This window comes from Colletes latitarsis, chromosome 12 (genome assembly GCF_051014445.1).
Source record: "Colletes latitarsis isolate SP2378_abdomen chromosome 12, iyColLati1, whole genome shotgun sequence".
NCBI classification, from domain to species: domain Eukaryota; kingdom Metazoa; phylum Arthropoda; class Insecta; order Hymenoptera; family Colletidae; genus Colletes; species Colletes latitarsis.
In genome coordinates, this window is record NC_135145.1 from 23045489 (window position 1) to 23062250 (window position 16762).

Here is a 16762-nt window from a genome sequence, read left to right on the forward strand (position 1 = left end):
GATTCAAGTTCGACTCAAGTTTGATTCAAGCTCAATTCAAGTTGCATTCAAGTTCCATTCAAGTTACTTCTATTAAAATAAATTCATACAGTGCAAAGTGTTAATTATAATGCATCAGTGTGCACCATGGAATGAAATTCCAATTCCAGTTTCAACCCAAATTACTTAACAAACGAATCAAAAGCCTAGAATGATCCCACAAATAAAACCTATCCCTTCCACAGTTCTTCCCCCACAAAATACATAATTTCAAGCCCCAGTGTATCGCAATTAACATCTCAATTAGCTATTAAGGACGACGTTGCGTTTCAGGTAACTGATCCATGCGTGTCCAGCTGGTCGTACAGCCCACGCGTAATATTGTTTCAGCGAATAATATTGTTTCAGTAAATTCTCGTGGCCGTTTCGATGGGTGCCATTCGTGCCTCCAGAATAATTCCACGCTCTCCTCTGTATTAATTTAAGCAAGCACCGTCGATTCCTTATCGCGAAACCCTTATGGTCGAAGGGAGTACACTCTGTTTACATTCTCTGTCCTCGTCGTCGCCTTGAACGCTTGGCCTGGGAGCAACGAACTCTCACAGGATGTCCCCACTCGAAATTCTTTCCTCGAAACTTTCCTCGAGGCCTTCAGTCTCTTCGAAGGGCCATTCGTGTTGTCAAGCGAATCTCTCGATCGAGGGTACGTCTTTTTACAAATTATTCAAAACTTCGACTCCAGCGTTGCCTTTTCGTCGCGGAATATAAATTTACACTCGTACGTTAAACATTCATGTTTTCTTGCACGCACGAGATTTTTCACGGCGGCGAAGTTCCCTTTGGCGTCCCGTGGCCCGCGTTACTCTTCGTTTCCCCCGTCGCCGAACAGCGGAAAGAAGAAAATTGCCGCGTTTGTTTGCTCGCAACGTTTCACGGAATGGTTCCGTTCGCGGAAAGGGAATAAAAAAAAGCGACGCCTTCGACCGAACCCGCGTGTTTGCTCGATAACGATCGACTTTCTCCAGGAACTAGGCAATCGATTAAATATTACTGTTCGATATTTCCTTCGTGGATCAAAAGATTCCATTTCCTGTTATAGGGTTTTAACGTTGGTGAATTTTTAACAAGCTTCTAAACTCGTCTTCGTCGGGAAATATTCGATTTCCACTTCGACGAAATACATTTTTCATATTTTCCTGATGGGCTTTTTGTTCTGTCCGGAACAGTTAATCCGTGAAATATCTCGAACACGGCCTCGAAGTCGTAAAAACGACGTTGTGGAAGTGGTGGCCCTTGAATAGATCGAATTCGATTTACGATTCGATGTATATATATACGTGAAATAGTTAATTTTTTTATGTCTGCTTCCGATGGTCGCAATTAACCACACCAGGAAGGTGCCAGTCTTTTATCGACTTTCGTCTCGCGAATGGCTCGTAAAGATCCGCGTTTTATTTCTCTTTCTCGTTTTCTCCATTTTTATACTCCAAGAAGTAAATTAATTTATATCCAAAACGATTCGATCGGGGACGAAGCTCGACACGCCAGCAGAAAAATAATAGAAAAATATTCATCGCGTTTTTTCACGTCGAAACGACCCATTGGAATTATTGCTGTTTACAGAATCGTTGTTTTCGATCTGACGTTCGATTTTTGCTTTCAGGATCGGACATCAAAGTACCAGTGGCCATACTGAACTGTCTCTACGCTCGTCAATTGTGCTTCGAGGATCCATCCTGCAGCGCGATTCTGGAAATCATACCGAGAGTCTGCGGTCCTGAGCTGGGTGAGGCTCGAAAAAATTATTTTTTTCACGAACTACATTTTATTTTAAGCAAAACGTTTCTTCGAGCATCGTGCACACCGCGAAGACGCGAACATCGAAATTGGAAGTCTTGTTCGTGTACAGAAGCAATTTTCTCGCTTAAAAATTTACCCCCCCACAGCCTCTGGCGTTTTGTTTTAAATAATTGCTCCCGGGGGAACGATTGGTTCGAGTTCGCCAAGTCGAAGGGCGCCGGGCAGGGGCTGTTTTCCCTCCCCTCGACGTAAAAACGAGGCCGACCAGGGACACGGTCGACGACCTCGTTTTTCCGCGCTTCTTCTTCGCCCCAGTCGCGTTTCTCCCCAGCTGGATCTTTTTCCCTTCTTTGGAACCAATGGAAATTGCGTTATGCACCTCCACGGACCCCGCTAACCCGTAAATTATACTCTGATAAGCAAGATTCATCCACCTTCGTTCAAATGGGGAAATTGCAATTTTTGAAACTCTAATTATTATACAGAATTTTTTTCTCGAAAGTGCATCCATCAAAAATGATTCTAATTGACCCCCACAACCGGAAACAATTTTTCCAGAACGATTTGAAATTTTTTAATTTAATTTTTCAATAACTTTTTAACGAAGCCCCTGTCAAGAAATTGATATTCTTGATTTTCGTCTTGTTTTGTATAATATTATGCAGCTGGAACAGATCTGCCATTTGTAGAACCCATTGCAAATTTTTTAAGGGTGGTTAACGATATATTTAATATCTAGGGGTTGGGATAACCCTCTACAAAGCTCCAATTTAATTAATTCCGTTAATGAAAATATTAATTTGACCCTAGCAAAAATTTTCCCCATTTGTAACAAGTTTAACTATTATTAGCAAAACAATCTCTTGTCAGAAATATGAAAAAAACTCCCAATAACTAAATCCCAAACGATAAAAATACAATTTTAAAGAATTGCATTTAATTTTCTCGAAATATTCTCCTGGATCGATCATGGTGGACGTTTAGTATGCTTGTGATATTACACTAGCGAATGGAGGTCGCGGGCTACCCCTTGTTTTTTCTAGGTAATTTCATACGCCCCTGTCTCGAGGTCATCTTTGCTGTAAGCAGCATTCCTCGAAATGTTTCTTGACGTAGCTTGTATCGGGAACCGATAACCTGTATTGGGAATCAATGTAATCCGGAGGAAATCTCGGTTGAGTCTTAAGTAATCCGATACTAATATTCCGAGAGCAACCCCCTCCAGTCGAGTGCCCGTTTTATACGTTCCTGGCTCGGTCGAGCGATTGTCCGATTCTTTCGAACGAGAATTTCCAACGTTCGTGCGTCGCCCGTAGTAATTAGATCTGTCCACGACCGAGCCGTAATTCCAAACTTTGCGAATTTTATATCCCCGGCGCTCAATCAACCGGCCACCCTTTGCGGGACGCTTTTTACGAACTGTTTCGCGCGACTGGTCGGTTAGAAGTTAAATAACTGCGTTAACCGGCGTTCACGCTCGACGGGGAAACTAAGTTTCGATTTAATGAATCGAAATCACGGTCCAAACATAGCCAGAAGACGGTCTTTAATTTATTTATTCATTTATTCATTTATTTATTCGATCAACAAGAAGCCTTGTTAGTGTAACAATCGAAAGATGTGATAATAGTGCGATAATCAAAAGAATAAATACACTACATTAGTAATAAAACTATTTTAAAAAGCTGTGTATTTAAAATAGTTTTGTTAATAATATTTCCAGTTGAGTATAACTCGCCTAATTATCCCGGGAGATTTAGTTCGTCGATGACCTGTAATTAAAACGTACCGCACAGTTTTCGACATTTTTTTGCGCCTGTTACTTTCGAGGGTCGAACGACTATATTTTTGCAGAAATTGACGCGTAAATTGAGCGATTTCCCACAGAAATCCCCGCGTCGCATCGAGATTTATTATTCGGTGTTTGAAATTCTAACTCCGTTAGAAAACAGGTCGAATAAATGAAAAGAACACTCGGTAGATTGTTGAGATATTTTCTGGATGGCTACTTGGGCTAATTAATCACTGCGTTTTATATTGTTTGTTTGGAAAATAATTTTTTACCCAGTCGAAAGATTTTTAGAAAAATTCGTCTGCAGGGGCTTTGAAACGTCGGTTGTCCGTTCGAAAAATATCAAAAGCTTTTGGTCGGGGGCTTGCAATGTTCGTTGTGTAGCGCTTCAAGGCTGCGATGGAACAGTCATCGTTGAGTTTTAATTTAAATCCGCGCGTAGGATCAATCCGGGTTGACCATTCAGTGAACCACAACCACTGGGAACATAGTGCATGCCAGACTACACGATTGATACATACTACTGGGGGAAATAGTGGACATAACTGACCTAAACGTTGCAAGCTGCGAAATGCGTTTGATTGTATTCCTCTGGAAAAATGATGTGACAATTCTTGCCGAGTTTAAGAAAAGATGGGATCGATTGGATGAAATCTGGACCAGGGACGTTATTTTTAAACCGAGGCACGATTCAAAAAGACGATGCAATTATCCCGAAACGCGGTAAAAATAATATTCCCCGAGATAGGTAGTCGATACATCAAAAATACAAAAGATGTCTTCTCAGTAACAGAATTATCAGAGAGAGTTTCGTGCCACGTAAGTTTCACATTTAAATACTATTTTGTTAAGAAAGGGAAGAGATAAAGAACTCTAGGAGACCAGATAATTTTCTAAACATCCCTCGGGAAATTCGTTAGAATGGAAAGCACAGCATACTTTCAATCATTGATCGATAAACTTGCGGTCACCAGCAATTAGAGAGTGGTTGATTTTCTGTGTTTTTCTTTGGGGGTAAAAGAACAATTTTAAATTTAAGTTTCCTTAAAACGGTTGCATTCAAGTTTGATTCAAGTTGCATTCTAGTTGCATTCAAGTTTGAATCAAGTTGCATTCGAGTTGCATTCAAGTTTGATTCGAGTTTGATTCGAGTTTGAATCAAGTTTGATTCGAGTTGCATTCAAGTTGCATTCAAGTTTGAATCAAGTTTGATTCGAGTTGCATTCAAGTTGCATTCAAGTTGCATTCGAGTTTGATTCAAGTTTGATTCAAGTTTGATTCAAGTTGCATTGAAGTTTGAATCAAGTTGCATTCGAGTTACATTCAGGTTCGATTCGAGTTCGATTCAAGTAGCATTCAAGTTCGATTCAAGTTGCACTCAAGTTCAATTCAAGTTGCATTCAAGTTCGATTCGAGTTAGATTCAGGTTCGATTCGAGTTCGATTCAAGTAGCATTCAAGTAGCATTCAAGTTTGATTCAAGTTTGATTCAAGTTCGCTTCAATTGGCATCTATTAAAATGAATTCCTGAACTATAAAGGGTTAATTGTGCTGCATCAGGGTGCACGTGGAATTACATTGCAGTTATAGTGTCAAGCTAGATTGGTTAACAAAAGGATCGGGGATTTCTCTGGGGGAAAAACGAGTTATTTTTTTTCTATACGTGGACGAGCAAATTTCCAGCAATTATTGTAAATTACGTTAAAAGCGTTTATACTGCTCGCGTGCGTTTGTTCGTCGGATTCGCCGATGGACGTTGAACGAGCTCATAATCATCCGTCCATAAACAGTGCGGCCGCCGGAACGCGAATCGAGATATCGATCCGCGTGGCTTCCGGTTCGCAGTCCGAGCTAGCCAAAATTTCGGCCGTGGAACGCGTACCGGGCCAGGTCAACCGGAAGTTGTGGATATACTCCACGCATTTCCGATCCTCTGCCATTACCAAAATCCTTGTCTTAGAAAATTTCATCTCCCAATTTATCATTCATCGTCGAGACCATTTGGTCATTTGTAAATTCCTTAAAACTCAATATGGACATTCATTTATTTATTTAATCATTAGGATAGTTAGATATTTATCTCACACTCACATCGACTCTGTTTGCATTCGTGTGTTATATTTATAGTTTTATATATTTTCTCTTTAACTAATGGAGGATCTTCCTGTTCAAATAAACCAAAATGGCCGCGATTTTAACCCACATTTCTATATAAACAACCACCTTTTCGTTCGACAAATTACTATGGTTTATTAATTAACGAATAATGCAACGTGGAAGATATTTAAATTTCAAGCTTACCTGCTGGAACGAATACAAAATGGCGGATATATTTTCCCTCGCAGCGAGCAAACGTTGCAGGGAAAAATAATTTGTAGGGACGATGCACCCAGAAGCTTGTACGATACGTGAGGTTTTCCAGATCGTTAACATCCCTTGAACAACCAGTGTAATCTTATCTTCCACCCTTATTTCGCGCTTTCCACGTAGGATGACTATGGACCTCCATTTCGCGCTTATCGATGAAAACAATCTAATGGAAAATCTCCCGGAGATAGCAGGTTGTTGTTTCGTAAATTGTTTTCTGGCGTTTATCTTGCGTTTAAGGTTCCTCCATCCCGGATAATCCCCTCGTCGAACGAATATTTATAATATCGTTTGTCAACCCCGCCCCTGTTATCGATTCGCTGTTTATCCATTTGCAGGTTGTATATCGCTTTGTTCCCTTTGTGTACAATTTGCACGTCGCGTTTCGCGCTATTTTAATTCTCGCGATCGTTCCGTTGTTACGTCTGGGCTGATTATTAAACGCTTTTATTTTCCACGAAAATAATAACGATTCGTTAGCGTCGCGCGGAAATAATAATTCCATGCTCAATGGAACGTTTAAACTCGATATTTCCTGTTACCGTGAAATCACTGTCTTGTCAATGTTGTGTCTATTTACAGATAGTCCGTCAATCCCTGAAACTTCAAAACAGTTATTAACACGTTAACTGACAGATTTCCGTATCTAATGGTATCCTAAATATTTGCCCCAATTATAGCTTAAATATTCGAAAATAATAATTTTAACGAATAATTTTTTTCTGGAAAATGCGTAGGATTTCGGGGGTATGTGCAATCACCAAAAATAATTGTACTTGACCCCCTCAACTAAAAATAATTTTTTCAAAATGATTTGAAAATTTTTTTTTCGCCCAAAAATTTGTCCACTCATTTGAATTTTTTTCTCGAGAATGCGTAGGATTTCGGGGGTATGTGTAATCACCAAAAATGGTTGTAATTATCCCCCTCAACTAAAAATAATTTTTTCAAAGTGATTTGAAAATTTTTTTTTTCGCCCAAAAATTTGTCCACTCATTTGAATTTTTTTCTCGAGAATTCGTAGGATTTCGGGGGTATGTATAATCACTAAAAATGGTTGTAATTATCCCCCTCAACTAAAAATAATTTTTTTAATATGATTTGACATTTTTTATTTTTGTCGAAAAATTTGTCCACCCATTTGAATTTTTTTCTGGAAACTGAGTAGGATTTCGGGGGTATGTCTAATGACCAAAAATGATTGTAATTGACCCCCTCGACTAAAAATAATTTTTTCAAAATGATTTGAAAATTTTTTTTTTCGCCCAAAAATTTGTCCACCCATTTGAATTTTTTTCTCGAGAATGCGTAGGATTTCGGGGGTATGTGTAATCACAAAAAATGATTGTAATTGACTCCCTCAATTAAAAATAATTTTTTTAATATGATTTGACATTTTTTATTTTTGTCGAAAAATTTGTCCACCCATTTGAATTTTTTTCTGGAAACTGAGTAGGATTTCGGGGGTATGTCTAATGACCAAAAATGATTGTAATTGACCCCCTCGACTAAAAATAATTTTTTCAAAGTGATTTGAAAATTTTTTTTTTCGCCGAAAAATTTAGGCACCTACCCCCTGTCGATTTTTTTCAAAAATTAGAATTTTCCGCACAGAATTTTAATGAACTGCAAAAGTGAATAGGTGATTTCAAAAGTCTTGCAATTCTATTTAATTTACGTAATTTGCTAAATGAAAGAAATTTTTAAATACACAAGGACAAAACAAAAACTCAGCAATTATATTAAAATGCATATTCAATCTATAAATGAACTTCAAAGAAAATGCTATCCCTATTATTAAACTAGTTACACCACAAAACATAACTCACAGTTTCAAGCTTTATTTCTCTCTCTCTCTATGGAATAAAAAATTCCAAAAAAAAAATCGTGGACATTCTGCCCTGAAGCATACGCGATCCCAAATTTTTTCAGAATTTTCGATCTCAAACCGGAGTTACGAACAATTAAAAAAGTGACAATTTTCACAGTTTTTTTAGTCTAGTTTTGGGCTATGAAGTATTCAAGGAATCAGTGTCTATCCAGAGGGGGTGGTTATTTATGGGGGTAAGTAGTGTGCCCCCGACCCCAAAGTGTCATGAGAGCCTTTTAATAAGGACTCTTCTCGCTCCCCCATCCCCCGGGCGACGCGTTATTACTTTGGATGGCTGCATACTTCGAACGCCTTCGTCTGGATCCTCCCCTGGGTGACCCTTCCTCCCCTAGGATCACACAGAATACAGGCTGATAGATTCGAAAAGAGTCGCGTGGACGAAACGGGCAGTTCGTGTTACGTTCGAGAGGGTTTAAAAGTGTCCGCGAGGCCCCAAACACCCCCTGGGCGGTGCAACACACGCCCCCGCGTATCCTATTTCGAACGATTCTCTGGACAACCCCGCTCCACCGCCTGCTGTCAGGCGCACAACCTCGGGGAAACTCCAAAGGCACGCGAAATTTCACTTTGGACGCCGGAAAATGAAAACTGAATCCTTTCTGTCGTCCCCAATGGCCGAACACGCCGCTGAAAGCGATGCTCGATTTGTTAGCAACCCTTTTCGAGCACGATAACGCGACAACGAGACGGCCATTACCCGTTTCTATCGTTACTGGCCCATCAAAGTGGGACTTCCAGGCTCTCTTATGCTTCTATTTAAATGTAATAGTTTGTAGAATAGATCGAAAACGCGCACGATTCAATTCGAAACGAGTAATGCGTGGTGGAGTTCAATTTGAAATATTGTAAAATAATTAAAAAAACGAAATTTTAAGGGATGAAAAAATTTTTTTCTCGAAAGTGCGTAGGATTTCGGGGGCATGTTTATTCACCAAAAATGCTTATAATCGACCCCTGTAACTAAATATAATTTTTCCAGAGAGATTTGAAATGTTTGAATTTAATTGTTGATAACTTTTTAACAAAGCCTCAGTCAAGAAATTTATATTCTTGATTTTCGTCTTATTTTTCGCTGGGGTGACTTAACACCCTGTATATGGTCGACGTGGCAGTCAGCGTTAATCAGAATGAAGGAAATGAGATCTGAAAGGAGCCCAGAACGACCACAGTCGATATCTCGATACCCATTTCGCTATCGATTCGCGATCGAAAAGACTAAGAATTGTTTCGTGGAGCGTTTACAGGTCCCTGGAACGGGATCGTTTAGGAAATCAACATCAGTCGTGTCTGTCGCGTGCATCGTCGTTATTCCGCGAGTTATTCGTGCAACGATACCGCCGCCATTCGTTCGCAAAGTGATTTTCGTCCGTGCGCATAATAACCAACGACGCTAGAATCTCCGCCCCCTCGCCCCTTCAGGAACGGGGTATAGCGATCGAGGGTTTAACGGAAGGGTGGTTTGTCTGCCGGTTGCCATAACAAGGGACGAAGGGCCGCGAGCTCGTATATTCCGGATCATTTTACCGTATAAACGTTTAAGCAGCAAATTGATTGCCCCTACGGCTCACGCTAAACCCAATAAATGTAATCGTGCTCCCCGATTATATCGTACCGGAATCGCGCGCGATCGTGCGCGTAATCAACCGCGTTAAATTTCTGCGCGACGATTAAACAACGCCAAGATAAATGGTTCGAGCATCGAGAAGCGCGAGAAGCACCGGGGAATCCCTGAAACCGGGTGATTCTTTTTTTTCTTCGGTGAAACGAGGCCCATCGACACGCAACGAGACTTACGTCGACGAATGGGGCTCGCCTTGGTTCGTTGAGCGCTTGGAAAAACGGTCCAGGTTCCTCCAAAAGGCTCTTGTATGAGTCTTGGGAAGCATGGGGATCGAGGAATTCTGAAAATCGAGCGCTTAGACGTTTTATAAACTCGCTATAACTGTATCCTTTGCTTCCATTTTGATTACTAGTGACTTTCTGAATTTTTTTATATGGGGTTGATTTTATAGACGTTTTCTTTGAAAAGTGAACGATAATTCCAGATGGATGTCAACTAAATGAAAATTAAATAATTCTCTTCCTTCTGTGCATTCGAAACCCTCATTTTGCTAATTGCTACCTTTTTTATTTTTGCAACGATTTAAAGTATATTTCAAGACGTCCCCAAATTGTGAAGATGATACCACGCACTTGGAGAACGCGGGAACCAACGAGTTGATCGAAGAAAATTCGAAAAATGATGCACCACTTATGGGCGAATTACTGTATTCGATTTGGGAATTGAAAACGACAGTTCATCGAGTATTATTTAGCGTTTGATGGATCAATTTCGTTGGTAGTTACAAGTAAATTCGTTTACGGCTTCCGGGCGTAATCGATAATTTAGCTGCAGCTCGAACGATCAATCATCCGCTCGGCCAACTGTTGACCAAATGAAAGCGTTATTTCAAATGACACGGGGAGTCCCGGGCGCGGGCTCGGTTTAACCTTTAACCAGACTGTCGAATATGGGACAGGAAACATAAACCTCGGGGCTGTGCAGTCGCGTGTGTCGCGATTTGTGCGCGGTATTTACCGGAAGCATAAATAACCCGACGATTTCGCGTCCACGTTAATTATGACAATCATTTGGACTTGCCGATCGTCCGAGCAATCAGGCTGAAAACAATTTTACGTCACCCAGAGAACGTCAAACCGATCGAGGAAAAAAGTCTTCTACTGTAAAACGCCTTTTTCTATGTTCTCTTTGGTATTTTTTTACAAAGAAGCCATGCAAGTTCTTGCATCGACGTTTCGTATGTGTATTTGTTACTCTTTAGGTAATATTCACAAATTTTTGCGACGAGAAATAGTCAAAATTAGTGGCAGTCTAAGTCAAAGTCTAAGTCAAAGTATAAGTCAAAGGGGGTCTTCTACTGTAAAACGTGTTTTTCTATGTCTACTTTGGTATTTTTTTACAAAGAGGCCATGCAAGTTCTTGCATCGACGTTTCGTATGTGTATTTCTTACTCTTTCGGTAATATTCACAAATTTTTGCAACGAGAAATACTCAAAATTAGTGGCAGTCTAAGTCAAAGTCTAACTCAAAGGGGGTCTTCTACTGTAAAATGTGTTTTTTTATGTTCTATTTGGTATTTTTTTACAAAGAAGCTACGCAAGTTCTTGCATCGACGTTTCGTATGTGTATTTGTTACTCTTTCGGTAATATTCACGAATTTTTGCGACGACAAATACTCAAAATTAGTGGCAGTCTAAGTCAAAGTCTAAGTCAAAGTCTAAGTCAAAGGGGTCTTCTATTGTAGAACGTGTTTTTTCGTGTTCCATTTGGTATTTTTTTACAAAGATGCTATGCAAGTTCTTGCATCGACGTTTCGTATGTGTATTTGTTACTCTTTCGGTAATATTCACAAATTTTTGCGACGAGAAATAGTCAAAATTAATGGCAGTCTAAGTCAAAGTCTAAGTCAAAGGGGGTCTTCTACTGTAAAACGTGTTTTTCTATGTCCACTTTGGCATTTTTTTACAAAGAAGCTATGCAAGTTCTTGCATCGACGTTTCGTATGTGTATTTGTTACTCTTTAGGTAATATTCACGAATTTTTGCGACGAGAAATACTCAAAATTAGTGGCAGTACAGAAAAAGTATTCTAATATGACTTCCATGATTTCATTTCTGTTTGTCTGAGTCAAAAAAGTGAAAAAGATCCTTAATTAGGATAGATTTTTCTACACCCGGTACTAAGAGAAGCACTGAACATATTTATATTAAATTTGTACTCATTTACATCAAGTAGAATTAACGCAATATCGAATTTACAACAATATTTCGAATATGTCCGACCAAAATCGATTTATACTACTTGGAGAACCAATTTCGGTTCATATTGCTTCAAAATAGAATTGATGGAAGCATTCATCATGTTTATATCAAATCTGTACTCATTTACATCAAGTAGAATTAACGCAATATCGAATTTACAACAATATTTCTAATATGTCCGACCAAAATCGATTTGTACTACTTGGAGAACCAAATTCGATTCATATTGCTTCAAAATAGAATTGATGGTGGCATTGACCATATTTATATCAAATCTGTACTCATTTACACTACGTAGAATTAACTCAATATCGAATTTACAACAATATTTCTAATATGTCCGACCAAAATCGATTTGTACTACTTGGAGAACCAATTTCGATTCATATTGCTTCAAAATAGAATTGATGGTGGCATTAATCATACTTATATCAAATCTGTACTCATTTACACTAAATAGAATTAACGCAATATCGAATTTAAGACAATATTCCTAATATGTCCGACTAAAATCAGGTTGCACTACTTGCAGACACAATTTTGGTTCATATTGCTTCAAAATAGAATTGATGGAAGCATTCATGATATTTCTATCAAATCTGTACTCATTTAGACTAGGTTTATGCGCTAGAATTAGAACTAGTCAGAATTTATTTTCCAAGTAGTACAGCACGATGTTGGTCGGACATGGTAAGAATATCGTCTATAGTCCATTTAAATTAGACATTGCATTAATTCTACTGTGTGAACATAGTGTAAAAAGGCCGTGAATGAATGCAGATTTAATAAAAGAAAGATCGATATTTCGATATGGGTTAGGATTTGTTCTTCCAGGTAGTGCAACACGATTTTGGTCGGACATGTCACATGAATCAGAATTAATTTCGACGATATCCCTTTTAACTGGTAGAGTTTTGCTTGTAGAATCGAAAAGAGAAGGAAAGGGGGCTGATTGGGCGGGGGTAGCAAGAGAAGTCGAGGCAGATTCATAAATCCAAATAAACGTTTCGTAGCCTCTTCTGCCTTGCAGATTTCAAACGATCGCGATTCCAAAGCGAATTCGAGTATCCCCTACTCCTCGGTTAATATTCCCTTCCACCGTTATTCATTGTTCCCGACGTATGATTCAGCAGAACGAGGGTCCTTTAACCGTCGACTTGACATTTGAATTTTAAAGTAAATCGAATCTTTGCCTCTTATTATCGCGCCTGTCGTTGGACGATTTCCGTTTGGCCGCGAGTATGGACCCACCGAAAATAGAAACTGCCGATCGACACGGTCAATTAATTTCAATTTAGACCGACCAATAAATTACTGGCGAATAAACGCTCCAATATACTTGAAATTCTGTACGTGGGAACTGCCTTTCGAAGTTGTACTCCCGATATCGAGGTTTCGTCGTTGGGTTAGGTATTTTTAAACGCGTCTAAAGATACATTGTAATGGACGGAAATATCGAGAACGAGTTGGATCAATTTACGTGCAAACGATTCAGTCGTTAGTCCCGCGAAGCAGCATTCTTGCAACCTTTTTACCAATTATTTTCGACGAATCCTACTAATTCATCTCGCTCGATTACATATTCCGTTCCACTCCAGACGATCGATGAATAAATCATGCGGCCCCACAAGTACATGGGGGTGGGGATCTACTATAATTACGTCGCATTATCCTGATCTGGCTCAAACGCTCGTAAACTCGAATATCTGAAGTCTCGAAATACAGCCTTCTAAAGAGAACTTCGTATGTTACTGTCGATCAAAATTTGGAATTCGATCTGTGTAGAAATAATATTCGTGTTCGTGATTTTAGATATATCTGGATCATCAACGTCTTAGTTCTGCAGGGTAGATTTTAATAAATGAAAATGGACAGGGTGATTACAATTCTTAGCAATTCTATTTAAATTTGTTATGTGAATTAAATTTTTAAATATACGAGCACAAAATAAAAAAAACTATACAAAATTGAGTGCACAAATTTTATTCAATTTTACTAAATTTGCTAGCTGAAATAAATTCCTAAAATACTCAGCCATTGCATTAAAGTGCATAATAATTTCCCCCTCCCCAAAAAAAAAAAATATAAATTTGAATGCAATAACATTTTTCTTGCATAGTCATCAGAGAGTAATTAAATCTAATAATTTTATTTCCACGACAAGGGGTTAATAGGCGGGCAAATGGTAAACTAAAATAAACGCGAGCTTTTAGAATCGACTCGAGGGGTGGAAAGAATAAGCAGGGAACCGGGACACCGGTACCCGGAATTGATTTGCTTGCTCGAGAGCTTCCCTGTCCCGAGTTTCTTCGAAATGAAACGGTTAATTATTTTCCCGGGGTCGAAGTTCACCGGGAGGCATTACTTTTAAGCGCCCGGATTCGCGATACCCGATCCAGATGAAATCCGAAGAAAGAAGAAAGTTCCCGAAGTTTCATCGCCGTGAAACATCGTCGGACATTTCTCTTCCGTCGCTTTTATATTTTCACGTTTCCTCCCCCCACCCACCCCTCTTTAGTAACTTTTTAATCGTTCCAGGAGGGAAGAAAACGGGTTGCTCGCGATCGGGATGTGATTCCCTTCGATTACAATTTCATCGTTCGAAAGCAAACGCCCCCCCCCCCCCCCCAACGGGGAAATAATTAAATCGATCATTCGACGTTCGAGGGGGGAAAATGAAAATTGCATCTGAAATAAATTTTTGTATTTAATTTCTCACAAAGGTCGTTCTATGTTTTATATGATTTCACGTGTTGAAATTTTATTAAAAGTTTGATTTGATTTCTCTATTTTATTTGTGGGGGTTTCAAGCATATCTTTGTTATATATATTATTCATTATTCACAGTAGAACTGCTGGATGTGGTTGTAATAACCCATTGGTAATTTTTAATAAAAATTGTAGAATATTTACTCTGACTGGATTTTGAATATTTCTTTATTTTCCATTGCATTATGCATTTCTTGATCTATTAATTTCTCTGGTAAAAATAAGTAGAATTCACTGTAATTGTCGATAGACTTCCAGTATCAAAGTACCATAAATATCTGTTTAAAGTAACAAAAATTGTAAAAAAGTCACGCAACGAGATTTACAAAAATTCACCACAGTTTTCCATAAAACAATTAACAAACATCTATCTCCATTGCATTCTATATTATCAATTATTTTCCCCGGCGCAAATAAATTCACTATAATTAATTCCAGTATCCAATGACCCAGAAAAAGGTACCATAAATATCCCTTAAAATTTCTACTGAAAATTATAAAAAATTTACACGGCTACATTTACAAAAATTCACTACAGTTTCCCATAAAACAATTAACAAACATCTATCTCCATTGCATTCTATATTATCAATTATTTTCCCCGGTGCAAATAAATTCACTATAATTAATTCCAGTATCCAATGACCTAGAAAAAGGTACCATAAATATCCCTTAAAATTTCTACTGAAAATTATAAAAAATTTACACGGCTACATTTACAAAAATTCACCACAGTTTTCCATAAAACAATTAACAAACATCTATCTCCATTGCATTCTATATTATCAATTATTTTCCCCGGTGCAAATAAATTCACTATAATTAATTCCAGTATCCAATGACCTAGAAAAAGGTACCATAAATATCCCTTAAAATTTCTACTGAAAATTATAAAAAATTTACACGGCTACATTTACAAAAATTCGCCACAGTTTTTCGGGAAACATCTATCTCCATTGCATTAAATATTTCTTGGCGTGCCAACTAATTTCGACAGAAATAAATCCGCCATAACTGTTCCCGCTGCGTTGAGGTTCTGTATTTCAAATAAAAATTCGACGAGAACACAGACGGCGATTAATCCGGGAATAATAAAGATCCCGAGGTATCGGAGGGAAATGGGGTAATAATTCACGGGAGTGGCGGGGGGTGAGGGGGATCGCGTCGCGAATATAACGCGGATCGCGAATCGAAGAGCGTCGGCTGCTCGCTGCCATTAATAAGCGCGGGAAGTGTGGTCTTGCCGCGGAAAAAAGGACCGATAAGGTGGCAAAGAGGGTGAAAAGGGTGACGGGGGCGGCAGAAGGATCCCATTGTTCGAAAATACAATGTACGTTGTTACGGCAAAGCGCCGTGCACAGTTCTCGAGCACAATGGCCTCGGTGGGAGGAAGACAGACGTCGTACAAGAGAAAATTCTATACTTGTGTGTTCCCTGCCTGTACGCGGGGAGCGTGTGTGCCCCGGAGAGTGAAAAAAAAAACAAAATACGCGTAGAAAAGAGGAAAAGAGAGAACGAGGGTCCCTTCGGATCCGTCCGTAGACTACGAGCTATCCGCTTGGCTGTACCGTATACAATTTTTTTTTTTCTCGCATTCCATTTTTCGAATCGCTTCCTTTTGTTCGCCGTCGATGAATTATAACTCCGACCGCGGCTCTGGCCGCGATGGGTTGTGCTTTTTATCGGCTCTATAGCCGCTTCTTGCGGCCAGATATTCCTAATAGATATCCTGATAATTAAAACGAGACGATTAACCCTCCGGTGTGGACGTTAAACGCCCATGGGGCAGATAAAAATGTGAGAAATACGTAAGATAGGAATTTTATTGTATTTAGGGGTTGAAACAACCCTCTGCGAAGCTTCTATTTACACTCTGTACGTATTTACACTGGGTTTGTGGGATAGAAGTCAAAAATAATGCACGATTTCATTCGATTATCAAGGGTAGTAGTAATATGTTTGACCAAAATCAGGTTGCACTACTTGCAGATACAATTTTGATTCAGATTGATTCGAAACAGGATTGATGGAAGTATTTATTATATTTATATGAAATCTCTATGTATTTGCACTGAGTAGAGTTAACGCAATATCAATTTTAAGTGGACTATCAACGACATTCTTGAGATGTCCGACCAATATCGACTTGCACTACTTGGAGAACCAATTTTGATTTCTATTGCTTCGAATTAGGATTGTTAGAGGCTTTCATTATATTTATATTAAATCTGTACGTATTTACACTAAGTAAAATATCAAATTTAAGTGGACTATCAACGATATTCTTGAGATGTCGGACCAATATCGACTTGCACTACTTGGAGAACCAATTTCGATTCATAT

The 16762-nt window shown here is 38.9% G+C and overlaps 1 protein-coding gene across 5 annotated transcripts in view; it reads left to right on the top strand.

Moving 5' to 3' along the window:
• Positions 1 to 16762, top strand: part of Gfrl (Glial cell line-derived neurotrophic family receptor-like) — a 203474-nt gene that overhangs the window by 71877 nt on the left and 114835 nt on the right. For all 5 annotated transcript variants that reach the window (XM_076779397.1, XM_076779401.1, XM_076779402.1 and 2 more), the window contains exon 2: positions 1643 to 1765. In XM_076779397.1, the coding sequence (XP_076635512.1) occupies positions 1643 to 1765 (123 nt within the window). The remainder of the gene's footprint in view (positions 1 to 1642; positions 1766 to 16762) is intronic.